Consider the following 18,844-nt stretch of genomic DNA (forward strand, 5'->3'; position numbering starts at 1 on the left):
TCTCAATCTAGACAGGACTCAAAAGAATACACTCGATACCATCATCAGAAAGGCCACCAAGCAAGCCCTCGGCATACACATCTATTCGTCGACCCAGCGCCTTCAAGCCATGGGGGAACAAAACACAGACGACGAACTCATAGAAGCCCACCTGTCTAACCAGCGACTCCGCCTGAGCCAGACAAATCATGGCCACGCGGTGCTGGATAAGATAGGGTGGTGCAAGGAGAGAGCAACAATCAAGAGGTACATCCCAACTGAATGGATGACGACAATCACCACCAAGCCCTCCCGGAAACATGACACCGGAGAAAAATGATGGCAGGAGAGAAACCAGAGCTCAGGCGAATAATTCCAAAATGCAGCGGTTGGAGGTAGTCCTATACGTGGATGCGTCCCTCTTCAAGGGCAGCAGCAAAGCAGCGGTGGTGGTAACCGACGGGGAACGGTTGATACACAGCGCTGCAGTCAACATCAGAGAGTCATCGACAGCAGAGGAAGTGGCCATAGCCCTGGCGCTCGTCCAACCGGGCGCCAGGGTAGTGGTTACCGACTCCAATAGAGCTTACGGTGGCTACAGAAAAGGGGTGATCTCCTCAGAGGCAGCCGCGATATTAACGAAGAAAAGGGCACCGGAGCGAGCCGTAGAGCTCGTATGGGTGCCTGCCCACACAGCGGTAGCCGGCAACGTCATAGCCGATTACCATGCCCGAGCGATGACCCTCCGGGCAGGGCAGGACGCCGAAACCAACAACCCGGTGCTCACGTGCAGAGAGATTGCCTCCGAGTATAAGGAGGATCGTCGCACCTTCCCCGAGCCGCACCGCACCCTGCGCAGTGAACAACAAACAATCATCAGGCGCATTCAGGCGGGTTCACTTACCCACCCTGCCCTGATGAATAAATTCTACCCAGAAACCGAAGCATCAAATCAACGCAGCAAATCAGAAACCACAGCAAATCAACGCGAATATTGTAACTACCCGCAACCCGCTCGCACTAGCTGCAAAACGCATTGGAACGACAACCACCGTTGTCATCGCCTTCAGCAGCCCCGACGTGCTATATCTGGTTCGTTACGGAGCCACGTTAATCCCATGCTCATTATACCGCAAGCAAATAGAAATTTGCTACCAATGCGGCCGCCTCGGACACCGCATGGATGTCTGCCCTTTTCCCGATAACAAGATCTGCCGAGGTTGCGGAGTCCGCAACCCACCTCCCGACCGCACGTGTAACCTCCAAATGCTCGCTATGCGGCGGCCCTCATCTCACGGCAGACAAATCGTGCACGGCTCGCTGCAAGACACCGTACGTTATTCGCAAGCGCATCGGGGAACGCCGAGCAGCAACGCAAGTAAACCTTCAAGAAAGTGACTTCCCGCCCATGAACTACAAGCACCGCTCCAGATCCCGGTCTCCATCACGCTCGAGGCAACATTGTTCCCGGACCCCTTTCACGTTCAAGACAGCGCCGTTCCCGATCCAGATCTACTTCTACGCCACCAGCCAAGCCTCCTACCAACAAGGTGAGCTTCGCGGAAGCCCTTACGGACACCTCGCGAGAGGGTCGCAACACACCTTCCCCAACGCCCACTAACACTAATGATAACGCAGAAATAGCTCACCTCAAAAAAGAAAACGCCATTATGCGCGACCTAATTCAAAAGCTCTCGCAAGAGGTTCGTGACTGGTTCGTGACGAAAACACCCGCTCCTACACCACCCGCCGAAGCTTCCCCCTCCTCTAGCCATGACGCCCCAATGACACCGGCCCCCAAAAGCGGGCCCTTCAAGAGAGAGCCGCGGGCCAAGTGCGCTCAGAGGTTTAGGACATGCTAGTCTCACTACAAAGCACGATGGAAACACTCCAGAATGCAGTCTAATCCGTACAACACGCCCTTCTCGCCCTGGCACAGCACGTCGCTAACGTTTAAAACGACCTACAAACTCTCCCCATGCCCGCTCCCCCTGCCCGCGAAACCCCGGCACTGCCCATGATGGCATCCCCAATCCCCATCATGGCCCACCCTAACAACGATGCACTTATCTGGCAGTGGAACTGCCGAGGCTATCTCCGCAAACAACCAGTCATCCGTCAACACCTACGTACCCTCACCCGGCAAACGGACTTTATCATGATTCAAGATACCCTTATCGATTTGGTCACCCCCCCCCCCAGGTTACCAACCTTTCATCCCGTCAGACGCTTCTCGCCGCCTCTGCACCTTCGTCCGCAAGAGAATCACCGCCATTGAACACAATCTGCACGTCCGAAACATAAAACACCTTCTGGTTGAACTAATACCCATTAGGAAGCGTAAGGAAAATAATTTTCTCCTTACGTGTATAGCCATCCCTCTGCCAAAGTTCGAAGCCGCTTTCTCACCCTCTTCAAGAAGGCCCTTAACGTAGCTGGCACCAACCCGCTCGTTATCGGTGGAGACTTCAACCTCCCCTACACGGTATGGGGATATGACTACTCTACGACGGCGGCTCAAAACCTCTAGCAAGACTCCCAGGACCTCGGCCTCACTTTATTACAGACCCCACGTTCCCTACACGCCTCGGTAACTCCACTTCCCGTGACACTACCCCCGACCTCACATTTACCAAGAATGTGACCAACGCCCGATGGAGCAACACACAACATGATCTCGATAGTGACCACTTCATCATTGCCATACTTATCCCTCGGATAGCTGCAGTCACCGCCAAACCCCGAGAGTTCACCTGGGTTGACTGGGATGCATTTCGAAAGCATCAATCTGCTGACCCGCACGCGGAACGCATAGCGGACATTGATGCATGGACCCGAAATCTCCAACCTGATACCAAGGCAGCCACGCACACCGTTACTACCGATGCCCCCGTCGAGCGCATGGACAGCAGACTAGCTCATCTCCTCGCGGCTAAAACATCCATCCTATCCCGCTGGAAAGGTCAACATCTCAACAGGCGCTTCCGCGCTAAAATAGCCCTCCTCAGCAAGGAAATCGAAGCCCATTGCCTCACCCTCAGCCGTCAACAGTGGACTGAACTGTGCAATACTTTTGACGGCAAGATCCACTGTGCCTCTTCTTGGAAGCTTCTCAAACACCTCCTCGATAGCCAGGCCAACCGCTCTTCCCAACAAGATCGCTTCCCTAAACTTCTCTATACAGAAACGAAGAAACAGGGCCGCGCCCAAGTCTTAGACCACCTTACTAACAAGTATCTCCCCGTGGGCCCAGTGCAGTCTCACGGCTCCAACACCGGGGCCCCCAACCCCCCACTGGACGAAGATTTTAGTGTCGCTGAGATTCAAGCCGCCCTACACAAATTAAACAGCCGCTCTGCCCCTGGCCCCGACGGGGTCACTAACAAAGCCCTCCGTAATCTGGATGACGCCTCCGTCACCCGCCTTACAGATTATATCAATGACTGCTGGCGTAAGAGTGCAATTCCCCCAGCCTGGAAAACAGCAAAGGTCATCCTTATTCCCAAATCTGGCAAACCCTCTAACCTCGATCACCTTCGCCCCATCTCCCTAACCTCATGTGTGGGAAAGGTTATGGAGCATGCCTTCCTCACCCGCATTAATACCTATCTGGAAGACACTGCAGCGTATCCTCACTCAGTCATTGGCTTCCGGGCTCACCTGTCGACCCAAGACGCTATGCTACAAATCAAGCACCATATACTTAAAGGTAGAACCCGCACTACTAAAGCAATACTCGGCCTTGACCTCGAAAAGGCCTCTGACAGCATAGCCCATTCCACAATTCTCGACCGCATCTCACGCCTTAACCTCGGTGCGCCCACTTATAAGTACGTCGGAGACTTTCCCTCTAATCGCACGGCCTTCCTCTCGGTGGGGGATCTCCGCTCCGATGCCCGGACTCTGGGCAGCGCGGGAACCCCCCAGGGCTCCGTTATCTCCCCAATGGTCTTTCTACTCGTCATGGTCGATCTTGCCAAGGAGTTGCAGCAAGTAGACGGTGTCAACCACACCATATACGCTGACGATATCACCATATGGGCCCATCAAGGCAGTGACGGCCAAATGGAAACGGCACTACAATCCGCCATTGAAACAGTCGAGACCTATCTCCAAGGCACGGGGCTTCGCTGCTCTCCAGAGAAGTCCGAACTCCTCCTCTACAGGCCTACTCTCCAGGCCTACTCTCCGTGGCCGCCGTCCGAAACATTCGACCGCTAAACGCCAATACGAAGACATCGCGCTTCACCTCACGGATGGCAGCCCCATTCCCCTCGTCACCAATATCCGTGTGCTCGGCATGCTTATAGAGGCGAACGGAGCGAATGGCATGGCCCTCGCAAAGATCCAGGTCAATGCATTCAACACCATGAGACTTTTGAAGCGGGTCTCCAACCGCCGTGGGGGTATGAAAGAGGAGAGTCTCGTCCGATTAATCCAGTCATTCGTAATTTGCCACATCACCTACGTTGCTGCGTTTCTAAATTGGTACAAGGCTGAACAAAACAAACTCAACATCCTCCTACGCGGTATCTATAAACAAGCCCTCGGCCTCCCCGGTTACACCAGCACTGACCTCCTCCTTCAACTAGGCGTCCATAACACACTGGACGAGCTCATCGAGGCCCAACGCCGCTCTCAGCTGGAGAGACTCACACTCACAGTGACGGGCCGCCACATCCTTACCTCGTTCGGTATTACCTACCACCATCAACACAGCCATAAACACCAGATCCCCTCCACCATACGAGCCTGGATTCACGCCGACCCTATCCCCAGAAACATGCACCCCGAATACAAGTGCGCACGCCGCACAGCACGTGCCACGGCTCTCACCAAAGCCCTTGCTCGCAACGACGGTGTGAGTTTCGTCGACGCCGCCAAATATCCCCACGGTACCCGCTTTGCAGCCGTCACCACACGTGAAGGCTCTCTCCACCATGCTATCAGCCTATTAACCTCACACGCTGAGGAAGCTGAAGAAGTGGCCATCGCGCTAGCCACACTAGATTCAACATGCCATACCATCGTCTCTGATTCCCGCTCCGCCGTTATCAACTACATCAACGGCCGTATCTACCACCAAGCCTTGCGCATCTTGCAACAAGCACCCCGCTCAACCGACCATCAGGTTACACTCTTCTGGTTCCCAGCTCATGTAGGCACCGTCCACCCGCACCTTCCCAACCACAACGAGGTTACCCACGCCCTAGCGCGAGGGCTCGTTAACCGCGCGGGAGACGGGGATGCTGCCCCCACCTATAGGGATCGCCTGACACGCTACAATGATGTAGTGAAATCCTTCTACTTAGAGCGTTGGACTTTCCCCGGCCCGCACAGCAAGCTATCCCGAGCGCAGGCTATAACTTTACGCCTGCTACAAACCAACACTTACCCCTCGTTACACCTTTACAACAAGATTTACCGAGACATTTACCCCAATCCTACGTGCCATATCTGCAAGACACAGCCAGCCACAATTACACACATGCTTTGGGACTGTACACAACAATACCCCGACACTAATCCCACGACCCTCTCGTCGAGATGGCACGCTGTCCTGCGTAGCTCCAACTTCGACGACCAACTCTGGGCGACCCAGCAAGCCTGCGAGGCGGTGAATAGGCAACACCTCGATGTCCCCATGTGGGAGGCCTAGGCCCAGCCACCACCTCTTGCTGGTTTTAATAAAGTTTATTCAGTCAGTCAGTCAGAAACCGAAGAGGACATTGGTCCATTTTGCAAAAACAACACAGGCACCCTCGCACACGTCCTGATGGAGTGCATGTCACTCAAATCCCCTATACCCCCCATCCCCCTCCGTACCCCACTACCCCACCCCATGAGCGATGGGAGACCTCACGGTCCAGCCCCGTCCTGTCGATCCAGCTCGCGCTGGCAGCTAGAGGCCAGGAGCTGCTGGCCGTATATGGGTCCCGAAACCAGGGAACCACCCCGTCCGTCGTCTGAGAAGACGTCGTCATTTCAGCTCAATAAATGTTTTTCTCTCTCTCTCTCCAACCACCAACCTTTCCACCACCAAGGAGTACGAAGGAGCGTCGAACGAAGAGCTAGATTGGCCTTTCACACAGGCAGAGTTACAGGCAGCCCTCTCTAGGTTAACACGCAATATGAGCCCGGGCAAAGACAGAGTCACCAACAAGCACCTTCGACAGCTACCCCCTCGGGCGTTGGCGGCTCTCCTTCGGTACTATAACAACTGCTGGATTAAGGGTGAGCTACCAACAGCCTGGAAACACTCGGAGGTAACCATGCTACCCAAGCCGAACAAACTCATCTCCATCGCAAATCTCCGCCCCATCTCCCTTACGTCCTGCGCCGGAAAACTGTTGGAACACATGGTCGACGAGCGGCTCACCACACATCTCTAGGACAACGATCGCTGCCCACACACCATGTTCGGCTTCCGCCAGATGCTCTCCACGCAGGACGTCTTCTTCCAGCTAAAGGAAGATATTCTTGACCATTTGAGCAAACAAAGCAAGTCATCCGTTCTAGCTCTAGACGTAAAGGGCGCCTTCGATAACGTGAGCCATGAAGCCATTCTCCGTAACCTAGAAGATATCGGCTGCGGTGCCAAAACATACGCCTACATGGGCGCTTTCCTCACCAACCGTACGGCCACGGTGGGAATTGCCGATCTCCGGAGCAAGACATTTCACCTACCTAACAGGGGTACGCCGCAGGGTTCGGTAATCTCGCCACTCCTCTTCAACATGGCCCTCCTCAAACTTCCCCGCCTCCTAGACACCGTCCCAGGGATATTTCATGCTCTATATGCAGATAATATCACACTGTGGACGAGAGGCGTGAGCACGGGCGAACAGGAGGACCGTCTTCAGGAGGCGGTCAACATCATCGAGCGGTACCTGAACACCTGCGGCCTCCACTGTGCCCCGGATAACTCCAAGCTATTAGCACTCGCGGCACGCACCCGGGGCCGGCCCCCAAGCCACGACGCACCGGACCCACAAGTCCTTCTTCAGGGAGTCCCGATACCGAAGGTCGACTCAATTCGAATCCTCGGACTCCATATACACAAGGACGGGTCCGGCTCCGCCACACTCCCTAGACTACAGAACACTGTGGCACAGCTGACTCATCTGATACAACGGGTGGCAAATCGCCGCAATGGCCTTCAAGAGCACGACACCTTGCGAATGGTTCAAGCCCTCCTTTACAGCCGCATTAAATACGGAACTCCTTACCTCAACCTGAAGACAGCCGAGAAACAAAAGCTAAACCTCCTAATACGAAAGGCCACGAAGCTCGCCCTAGGACTGCGGACAACCGCCTCCACTGACCGATTGCTTCCCATGGGAGTTCACAACTCCTGGGAAGAACTCGCGGAAGCGCACCTCATCAACCAGATCGAGAGACTCAAGCTCACAACCACAGGCCGAGCAGTCCTCCGACGCACAGGATACGCAACCAACATAGAACTTGATGGCGAACGTAAGGAAAAGATCATGTCGAAGCTCCGAGATTGTCTGCAAGTTCATCAGATCCCTCGGAACATGCATCCAGAACACCATCGAGGCAGACGGCTCGCCAGGGTAAACGTCATCAGACACAAGCACCGTAACCACCCGCAGGCGCGCTACGTGGACGCAGCCAAGTATTCGGGCCGAAACGCTTTCGCCATCAGCGTCACAGACTACAGGGGAACGACACTGGCGTTGGCGAAAATTCTCGCCAAACACGCGGACACAGCAGAGGAGGCCGCCATAGCACTCGCCACCCATACAAGCGAGGGTGCCATAGTGGTCTTCACCGACTCTCAAACAGCGGCACGCAACTACATGAAGGGCAGGATCTCCGTCAAAGCGATAAACATACTGAAACGTGGCGACACTCCTCCCCCCTACACCTGCATCATGTGGGTTCCGGGACATGAGGGACTCGAGGGGAATGAAGAGGCACACACCGCGGCCCGCGCAAGCGTCAACCGGGCCTCCCTGCACGATATTCTCGACATGTCCCGCCCACCAAAATCAGTGGAGTAAACGGAAACAATACCGCTAACTTATCAAGCACTACTGCAGCACTATCGGCTTGGACGCAGGGTATACCCTCCACCACATCCAAAACTAACGAGATACGAAGGCACCGACTACAGGCGACTCCAGAGCAATACCTTCACCCACGGAAGCTTATTGCATCATTTCCACCCGACGCTATACACCTACACCTGTCCACACTGCAACATGCCAGACACCCTGGCGCACCTCCTACTGCAATGCAAGCACACCCGAGCAAGCATCACAACGACACCACCAATAGCAGCAGACGCAGACCCAACCCTCCTCGCAGAGACGTGGGAGGCTGCGATCTCCAAGCCGGACCTGGTCGACCAGCGCGAACTCGTCGCCCGAGCCCGGAGGGCGGTCCAAGCCAGAGGGTTCCTGGAATAAGGGACCCTCCCACCTCGACTGCCAACTCACTGCTTCAAATAAAGGTTTATTCATTAATTCATTCATTCTCTCTCTCCAGCAGGGTGGTGCCCCTATTCCAAGGCCCCACTAGCAAGGGCCGTGCAACGCTTGAAACAGCGAAGCTGGGCGATCGTAGCCCAACATTCTCCGGGAGTGCCCGCGCGTACTTTTCATCTTATTACTCATGGTGGTGATAATTACTGTTCGCGCGTCTCAGGATTTACGGCCGTCAGTGCGCATTGCACAGCGCAGCTTGCAACACCGACACCGGGATCCAATGCCGCCAACGCGTTCCAGCAGAACCGCTTCGTGAATGCGTATCTCGATCTAATAGCGCGCAAAATCGCTTCACCTCGCAGAGAACGAGCATGCGAACGCACCAGCTATGGACGAAGACGACGACGCTCGACCGCAATCATATGGTTCGCATAAACGCATGCTCTGCAAGCGTGGCTGTATACTGTAGTATTAGAGGTCGATCAATTCAGACCAACATACATATCGCCCGTACACTTCTTGAATACTGTTATGGCTCCACTGAGCAGCTTGCAATGCTCCAAGTAGACCTTGCTAAAGCTTTTGATCGAGTCAGTCATTCCTATTTATTTTATCTTCTGGAACACGCCTATGTTGGCTCCATTGTGCTAAAAGGCGTTAGGCTTTGCTAAACCCATTGTTCTACTCGTTTAGTTATTAATGGTCATCTCTCCAAACCCGTTGCTATCTGCTCTTCGGTAAAACAAGGATGCCCGATGTCCCCACTCCTCTTCGCCCTTTACCTGGAACCACTATGCTTAAGCGTAATTCACTCAAGTTCCATCCATGGCTTCAACATACTGGGTAATGAGGTTAAGGTGTTAGCTTACGCAGATGATCTAGCGTTTCTCTGCACAGATAAGCCCAGTATTGAAAAGGTTGTAGCTACAATAGAGAAATTTGGCAGCGTATCAGGAGCACAAATGAACTCCTCGATAAGCTTAGGCTTATGGTTCGGCTCCTGGTGTTATAAGCCAGAACAGTTTCCAGGCATTAAGTGGACTCATGTTCCGCCAACGTATCTTGGCGTGCCGCTAGACGCATATAAATTAAGCGCGCACTATTGGAAAGAACGAGCTTCAGCCTTGCAGAGTTACGCTCAGACATTCGTTCCATACCGACTTTCTCTTTTCGGAAGTGCTGAAGCCTGCAATAAGTTTTGGCCACTAAAATTTACTACGTATTGCAAGTTATTCACTGTGCCAGGCTCTACATTCAACGCTTTCACCGAATTTTTGCAACTTTCATATGGTCTTCCACTTTCGAGCCCATGAGGCGAGACAATGTTTTTAGACAATTTAGTGAGGGTGGGCTCGGCTTAGTGCATCTTTACGTGTGGCAAATAGTGTGTCGTTTCTTCTTTTTTCGCGATACTTCGCATCCTATAATTCGGTCATTCATGCAAGTCACACTTATTGATGCTTTACCTGATTTAGTTGTTTCTTCAAATTTTTCTTCGTCTTTATGCTTGTTGGGCTTCATGCAGGAGGTTTATTTGGCGGTTCGTTTCCTGACAGTTCGGTTTTCCACTGAATACTTGTACTCCGTGTCGCGTAAAAGGTTATACAAAGATTTACTGTCCATGCTATTTCCGCCTCCATTTTACCGATCACTATACATTGAATGGCCAGGCAACGATGTACTAAAGCGAGTTCGTAAAATGTATATATCCCCATGCTGCAAAACATTCTTTTACAAACTTCATAGTGAAACTTTACTGGTAAAAACATGGCTACAGAAAAAGGGTATATTTGTGACTTCTGTTAATTGTCGTCTTTGTGATATGCCAGAGACAATTGAACACTGTTTTATTGGCTGCAAAGATGCCATTCTATTTTGGGACATCCTCCAACGGACTCTAAAGAAAGACTTTGAAATCAACCCCCATACAGTGCGATATCTGCTGCCGACCTCTGATGACAGTGTACCTTTCGACGTGTTCTTTCTCATGGGCATGCACAGTCTGTGGAAGACGCGAATGATGGACCCCAAAGCCGAACCGGTTGTACCTACAAGAGTAAATTTTATCCAGACGACTGTGCATCTAAAGCATTTTTATGATGGACTTGATGTTCAACCGGACTGGTACCCCATTTTGGTGAGGTGCTTAGCCTTACCACCCTTTTGAAGCGGAACAGTGCCTCTTCTGTTTTTCTGTGTGTGACTCATTGTACCCACCATTGTATGACTATGCACAATTAGTGAATGTTTTATTGGACGACATGTTAATGTATTACATACCATGAACGAAAAAAAAGTGGCTGTATAGTCTAGCGCTAACGACGTTCTCCTTGGGACTGGGCGTGCGTGGGTTCGAATCCCGCCTATGCAAGAAGGTTGATATTCTTTTTATTTCTTGATAGAAACCACCAATTACGGCTGGCTTAAAAAGCTTCGCTGTTAAAAAATGGAATAATTAACTATTGACTAGCTGCAGTAAGTAGTCACGTTTGTATTAAAAGTTAGAGGCAGTGTTGTTTCTACAGAGTTCCACGTGGCAGAATTCTTCTAGCGTATCCGTGCTTTGAGATATTCAACTGCGAAGTTTAATTGCCGTTCGCATGATTACACATGCAAGACGGTGACGAGCGGCTCAAAGCTCCTCCCTCATGTGACGCGCTTTTCGCGTATGGCGTTTAGTCTGACAATGGGGAGGAGGCATCGGCAAAATTGATCACTGCCGCTCTTTCACTATCGGCTGGCGTAATCGCAAAGCGCAGAAGTCGGAACCGCTATCAAAACACAGAACCGCGCAGCCTGTAGCAATTGTAGCTTCTGTTATACAGAATTCTACAATGCTGCCTAAACGATATTTTTAACTTCCATTGTATAATCAAAACTTCAAGTGGGCCCCGGTGAGGCGCTACTTAAGCATTGCCGCATGCATTTTCAAGGCAAGAACTCCACTGCGGACTGTTTTCCTTTGCTATCACACTTTGTTTGTACTGACGTTATCAATTAGATTTGTAGACCCATTGTTCCGTAAATTCGTTTATACATACCAGACCGACTTTTGTTTGTACTGAATTTATTAATTGGGTCTGTAGACTAATTGTTCCGTGACAGTTATACCTACCAGAGTCACGTTTTGCGTTTCCTCAAAATGTACTGGCCAAAATACAATACCTTACAGCTCCATGTATTGACTTTGCATTGCTGAAAAATCGAAATAGAGTGAGTCTTGTAAAAGGTAGTCATTATAAAACCACAGTTAGTCCATGTGAACATTAAGAACCGGAGATTTCACGGATGAGTTGCGCTGTCCTGTAGACTGTTGCGAGCGCTTCCCTGCAGTAATCTTGGACATTATTATGCGCTGTCGCCGAGCCAAAACTAACATTCGACTGCGCGAACTGAAGGGACGCCCATTTCCTAAGTATCGACAAGTATACTTACTCGTCCTTTTTCCGGGGACTGCATTTCATTCGCTAACATTTTCAAGTTATCGCTCAGTGAAAGATGCGCCTGCATCATGTGGACCTTACGCGAATGTTATCATTGATTCTACCTGTTGTCTATTCTCACCGAACCGTCTGTAATGTCGTACGCACACGCGAATTGTGTGACGCACTTTCTGAAAGGCACCAGCGATTACGCTGGAACCTTCGACGAGTCGCGTGTAAAAGTCAACGCGCTTGACCCGTAGATGAGATTTTCGACGCCCGCCCACTCTGCTTGCCGCTATCGTTGTGTTTGACTGTTACTTGTGTCGAGCGAGCTAGCGGGCGAGCGAGCGAGCGAATGACACAGCAGCCAACTCTCCGGGCGGGCAAGTGCTCAACAGCATTTATTGAACCCTTATATAGCCGCGGATGCAGTGCTGCCATCTAGTAGTACTGCCGTACACTACGTGGACGCAGTGCTGCCATCTAGTTGTACTGTTGCACATTACATCCTCCCTTCTGTAAAATAAAACATCAAAACATAGGAACTCTTGCTCCGGAAGAAAACGTTCATAGGTCGAGCCTTCTCGGCCTGCGGATCTTTCTGCCGAACTTAGAGACGCGTGGCGCAGAAGTAGAGCCGCGGGCTGCATCGGCAGTGGAGGTGCTTTCCCGAGGCGGTGCGGTTCCCTGGTTTTGGCCTGCTCGATGAGCTCCAGGCGTTGTTGGGGACACGATGGTCTGCTTCCCCGCAGGAGTTCCAGGTGGACTGATACTGCCTTCCGCCGGACGTCCCGTCGTTGGTACCAGGTGCATCTGGTTGCGCTGGAGTACACCCGTCGGAGTCTCCACCGCGTAGGAGCGGGGGCGTTGAGCTGGCCCCATGACGATCACGGGCGAGTTGACGTCCCGTACCCAGACCTGCTCGCCGGCCTGAAGAGGCCGCAGTGCACGAGCCGCGTGTCTTCTGTTGACGTTGGATGCTTGGCGCCTCTGGTTGTCTTGGTCACGCCGAGTGAATGGGACCGATGCCGGCCAGGCAGGCTCCAGCTGGCGCGACGTCTTCGGTACCCGGGTCTGTAGGCGCCTGCCCATGAGCAGCTGAGCAGGGCTCACTCCGTTTACTCCAGGGGTGTGCCGGTATACCAGAAGCGCAAGGTAGGGATCATCCTCCTTCCGCAGCAGGTCCTTGACCGTCCTCACCATCCGTTCCACCTCCCCGTTCGAATGTGGAAAATGGGGGCTGCTAGTGACTTGGCGGAAACCGTAGGAATTGGCGAAGGCGGAAAACTCTGTTGCAGCAAACTGAGGACCATTATCGCTGCGCACCAGTTTCGGGATCCCGTGGCGCGTGAAGACGCTCTTGATGACGTTGATGACAGCAGGTGCTGTTGTCGAGCGCAGGCTGATGACTTCCGAGAAGCCTGACCGGTAATCCACCAGAAGGACGTAGTCCTGGCCGTTCAAATGAAAAAGATCGACGCCCACCTCTTCCCAGGGTCGAGTTGGAGTGGTTGACGGCAGCATGGGTTCTGAGCGCTGCACCCTGGTTTCGGCACACGTGGGGCAGTACAACAGTGTGTCTATCTGGTTGTTGATGCCCGGCCACCAGACTGATTCCCGAGCCAGAGCTTTGCACCGGTTGATGCCTTGATGCCCATCATGAAGGAGCTCGAGTGTGCGGCACTGAACGGCGGACGGCACGACAATGCGGGACCCCTTCAGAAGCAGTACCTCAGATCCCCTTGGTACGGCCAGTACCTCTTCACGTGGAGAGGCAAGTGGGACTGGTGGGGCCAGCTGTGGGCGCAGTACTGCAGCAGCAGACTGCAGACGCCGTCGTTGGCTTGGGCCTGGCGCACGGTGCTCGAGCTGCGACGAGACGTTGTCTGGGAAGGAGCGGACGAGCTCTTAGGCAAAGAGCTCGACCTGATTAACCCGGTTGGATGGAGGGGAATCCAGCGGTGCGCGTGAAAGCGTATCGGTAGTTGCCAAGAGCTTCTCCGGTGGGTAGAGTACTTGGTACTGGAACCGCATCAGCTTCAAGCGAAACCGTTGGATCCGTGGTGGCAGCAGGTCAACGTTCATGGAACCTAAGAGCGCCACCAGAGGTTGATGGTCCGTCTCGAGGAAGAACTGAAGTCCCCGGACGTATTCCTTGAACCTTTGCACCGCCCAGCTGGCCGCCAAAGGCTTTCTCCGTTTGGCTGTACCGGCGGCCTGTGGGTTTGAGAGACCGCGATGCGAATGCGATGGCCCGACGTTCACCGGCCGGCTGCTCCTGAAGGAGTACTACCCCGAGGCCATAGGAGCTGGCGTCGGCCGAGACCGCGGTCCTGTATGCCGTGTTGTAGCGAGCTACGAGATGTCCGAGCACAGCAGCTTCTTCAGTTGGGAGAAGGCAGACTGCTGCACATGGCCCCAAGTCCAGAGAGAGTTCTTGAGCAGCAAGGCTCGGATCAGCGCGGTAACCTCCTAAACGTGGGGTAAGAAGCGCCCGATGTGGTTCGCGAGTCCCAGCAGACAACAGACCCCTGCGGCATCTTCGGGTGTATGCATGGCTCGGACCGCCGCAATCTTATCTGGGTCTGGAGAGATGCCTTGAGCGCCGACCACGACCCCAAGGAACTTGACGCTGGAAGTGGCGAACGAGCACTTCTCCTGGCTGAGCGTGACTCCTGCCTTTGCTAGCCGATCCGTGACTTGGCGGAGATGACGGTCGGGCTCGGAGCGTGTCTTCCCAAAGACGAGGATGTCGTCGATCAAGTTCACCGCACCCGCTTAGCCTTCGAGGATCCGGGACCTCTGCCGCTGGAAGTACTCCATTGCAGACGTGATCCCAAACGGCAGTCGGAGGAAGCAGTATCGGCCAAACAGGGTTATGAACGGGGTGTATTCTTGGGACTCGGAGGACAGCTTGACTTGGTGGAATCTCGACGTCGCGTCTAGCTTGGAGAAAACTGTGGCTTCTCCGAGCAACCCGAGGCATTGTTCCACAGTAGGAAGCACGTGACGAGGCGCGCCAGTTCCACACAGAGCCGATAACCGTCCGAGACCTTGGGGAAGACAACCAGTCCAGCACACCAGTCAGTGGGTGTGTCCACCCGACGAATCACGCCCTCTGCTTCTAGCTTGTCTAGCTCAGTCTTGACAACGTCGCGGAGAGCGAGTGGAAGGCGCCGGGGTACGCTCAAGGCGAAAGGCGTAGCGTTGGGTTGCAGCCTGATAGTGCAGGCTTCGGGGAGTGTCCCAAGTCCTCGGAAGAGGCTGGGATCGAGACACAAGTCGCCCGAGGGCTGTGGAGTCCACGAGACTTAGTCGACAAACGTGCAGACGCCCAAGGCTTGGATTGCAGGGAAGACCAGCAGTGGGACCGTCTTGGTTGACAGGACGTAAAACAGCTACTTGGTGGACTTGCCGTGCCATGACAGGGTAGCAACGTAAGTGACTATGACCGGCAGGTTATTGTTGCCAGGGCCTTTCAACTTGCTCTTGGGATCTTGAAGCTTCGAGGGAGCGCCTGGAAACGTACTGGGTACAACAGAAACTTCGGCGCCGGTGTCCACCTTGAAGGAAAGTGGGCACCCATCTACGAGTACTTCGACGAACTTCGCGTTCGGGCGCTCTCCCGCAACTGCATGTAGCTAGATGGAGCTGTCAGAAGGCTTCGGTCTGTGCTTCCCGCTGCCGCGTTTCTTCTTGAGGCACACATTCTCGCAATGGCCACTCTTGCGGCAAAAGTTGCAGGACGCTCTGCGAGCAGGACAGTCGGCGCGAGGGTGTGATGCGCTCCCGCAGAATGGGCACAGCTGCTGCGTTGTCTTATCAGCTGGCGCTGGCTTTCGATTGCGAAGGCGAGCGGCGTCGATGGCGAGTGACGATGAATCTGCCGAGTCACGAGCCTTGCGCTCGTTATCAGTGTCCGTGTTGGCGAACGTGCGTGAGCGCTTCGTGCAACGTCATTCTCGGGTTCCGACAAAGCTGGTCCGAGAGCTTGCTGTCAAGCAAGCCCACGAGGAAACGGCATAGAGAAAGGAATTCAACAAGAGGGGACACTCCCATAGGGCCCAGCGGCCGAATTGACTGCAGCGTGCCAAGCGGTCGGTGTCGATCACTTGCATCACTTCCGGTTTCGGTTTTGGGCGCGCGTATTTTGAACGCAAGCTAGCACGCCGGCTGCGCCCCCCCCTTTTTTTTTCCCTTTCCTTTTTTTTTGCTCTTCGAGCAGAATCGGTTTATTATTTAGTAAAAATGATTGCGAACGATCTCGTAAAGTCCCATCGAATCTGTGCCACATGCAATTTCACAAAGTAGACGCAAGACCTTTTGTGCAATGAGGAAATATTTATTTTGCTCTATATAAAAGCTCGTTCCGCACTTTTTGTGCGTTCATCCAACGTTGTGACACCAGCAGGTAAGGCAGTAGTTCCTGTATGAAGCTCCACCGGACGGTACCAGCTGAAAAAAAAAGTAAATTACAAGCATGTTACATTTGCAAGCACGTAACAGCATGTTACAAGCATGAGTCATTTTGGTATTTAGACATAGGAATACTACGAGGCGAAACGTGCGAAAGCGGTGAATGGGCGGCATTACAAACAAAAGCAATTCGCTTTTACATACATGGCGTAGAAAATACCCGACTCATCCCAAACATATATGAAAACATCTGATTTCCAAGCGTTCCCCAATTTCCGGGCATTATTTCCTGCACTTAGGCAGCACAAATACACGAGCGACTTCGCGTTTCCATAACTTGGCCTCGGGCGACGCGACGGTACGCGACATACACAGAGACGGACGCAACAGGCACTCAAGACAAATGCGTGGGTGCAATGCCTTTTTTCAGTCCTTTAGAAGACGTAATTTTCGAATTACAAGTTTCTGATATGTTCGTCGTTCGCGCGTTCTGCCGGCGCCAGCAGCACACCCCATGTTATCACTCTTGGCAATCGCCCATCGCGTTTTCAACAGGCGTGAGTACCGAAAGAAAGTATATGTTGTTGCGGAGCCACAAAAAACGTTACAGACTTGTCCCTCTAAGATTCATTACACGCCAAACTAACTTTATCACCACGGCCGAGCTGCTGATCGCTAACTGCGTCACAGCGCGCTGTGCGGCCAGCGTGCCTCAAAAATACCCCAGAAAGTAACGAAATTACTTTTCAGTAATGTCTGGCGTCAGAGAAAGGGGCACAAACTTCTCCTAGCAAGATGCACTAGACTACACACCACGGCTGAGTTCTCGCTAACTGCGACACGGCGCCCTGTGCGGCCAGTGTGGCTCAAAAACTGAAATAAGTTACAATAGTCCCCTAGGAAGCGTCGGAAACATGTCTCAGCACGATTCATTTACTCAAATTAACTGCGCCAGGATGGCCGAGCTGTTTTTCGCTAACTGCGTCTTAAGTCTCGGTCCCGTGCCGTAAGCCTAATTGCGTCGTAGACTGTGAAACAAGATTTCTCACCTTGCCGTAGTCCAATAGTGCAGTGATGTCTTGTCCCAGTGCAGAATGAACGCAAGAATACGCCGAGAGCCCAATATACCAGGTTACATTTAAAAAGAAAAAAAATGAGACAGACGGGTCGCCGCGCGCGAGCGCTCAAACGCGCGCGCAGCCAGACACTCCCCCGAAGACTGTTGCGAGCGCTTCCCTGCAGTAATCTTGTACATTATTATGCGCTGTCGCCGAGCCAAAACTAACATTCGACTGCGCGAACTGAAGGGACGCCCATTTCCTAAGTATCGACAAGTATACTTACTCGTCCTTTTTCCGGGGACTGCATTTCATTCGCTAACATTTTCAAGTTATCGCTCAGTGGAAGATGCGCCTGCATCATGTGGACCTTACGCGAATGTTATCATTGATTCTACCTGTTGTCTATTGTCACCGAACCGTCTCTAATGTCGTACGCACGACGCGAATTGTGTGACGCACTTTCTGAAAGGCACCAGCGATTACGCTGGAACCTTCGACGAGTCGCGTGTAAAAGTCAACGCGCTTGACCCGTAGATGATATTTTCAACGCCCGCCCACTCTGCTTGCCGCTATCGTTGTGTTTGACTGTTACTTGCGTCGAGCGAGTGAGCGAATGACACAGCAGCCAACTCCTCGCGCGGGAAAGTGCCCAACAGCATTTATTGAACCCTTATATAGCCGCGGGTGAACCGGATACAGAAGCTCCTTCTATAACTAGCGATGAAGTTAGAAGGGCCTTGAAAGACATGACCAGGGGAAAAGCGCCTGGAGAAGATGGAATAACAGTAGATTTAATCAAAGATGGAGGAGATATCATGCTTGAAAAGCTTGCGGCCCTTTATACGCAATGCCTCACAACTTCAAGTGTACCAGAGAGCTGGAAGAACGCCAACATTATACTTATCCATAAGAAGGGAGACGTTAAAGAATTGAAGAATTACAGACCCAATAGCTTGCTTTCAGTATTGTGTAAAATATTCACCAAGATAATTTCCAATAGAATCAGGACAACACTTGACTTCAGTCAACCAAGAGAACAGGCTGGCTTCAGGAAGGGATATTCTACGATGGACCATATCCATGCCATCAATCAGGTAATCGAGAAATCTGCGGAGTGCAATCAACCTCTATATATGGCTTTCATAGATTATGAAAAGGCATTCGATTCAGTAGAGATATCAGCAGTCATAGAGGCATTGCGTAATCAAGGAGTGGAGGAGGCATACGTGAATATCCTGGCAAATATCTACAAGGATTCCACAGCTACCTTGGTTCTCCACAAGAAAAGTAGAAAGATACCTACCAAGAAAGGGGTCAGGCAAGGAGACGCAATCTCTCCAATGCTATTCACTGCATGCTTAGAAGAAGTATTCAAGCTCTTAGAATGGGAAGGATTAGGAGCGAGGATCGATGGCGAATATCTCAGCAACCTTCGGTTTGCAGATGACATTGTCCTATTGAGCAACAAGGGAGAGGAATTACAACAAATGATTGAGGACCTTCAACGAGA

The 18,844-nt window shown here is 52.5% G+C and overlaps 1 protein-coding gene and 1 long non-coding RNA gene across 2 annotated transcripts; both read right to left on the reverse strand.

Annotated features, from left to right (window-relative positions):
- Positions 1-12,424: 12,424 nt before the first annotated feature.
- On the reverse strand, positions 12,425-13,381 carry LOC119449041 (uncharacterized protein K02A2.6-like). Its single transcript, XM_037712236.1, has one exon. It carries the CDS (start codon positions 13,379-13,381, stop codon positions 12,425-12,427), a length of 957 nt encoding a protein of 318 aa, XP_037568164.1.
- Positions 13,382-16,178: 2,797 nt separating this feature from the next.
- LOC125944601 (uncharacterized) lies at positions 16,179-17,472 on the reverse strand. The gene is made up of 2 exons (XR_007466301.1): positions 17,323-17,472; positions 16,179-16,312 (listed from the first exon to the last, which is right to left on the reverse strand). It is a non-coding gene; the product is annotated as an uncharacterized LOC125944601 (long non-coding RNA).
- Between the last annotated feature and the right edge of the window lie 1,372 nt (positions 17,473-18,844).

The sequence above is a fragment of the Dermacentor silvarum genome, chromosome 4 (assembly GCF_013339745.2).
Source record: "Dermacentor silvarum isolate Dsil-2018 chromosome 4, BIME_Dsil_1.4, whole genome shotgun sequence".
NCBI lineage: Eukaryota > Metazoa > Arthropoda > Arachnida > Ixodida > Ixodidae > Dermacentor > Dermacentor silvarum.

Coding starts and splice junctions, on each gene's coding strand:
- LOC119449041 (XM_037712236.1), bottom strand. CDS start 13,381: ATGCTGCCGTCAACCACTCCAACTCGACCCTGGGAAGAGGTGGGCGTC.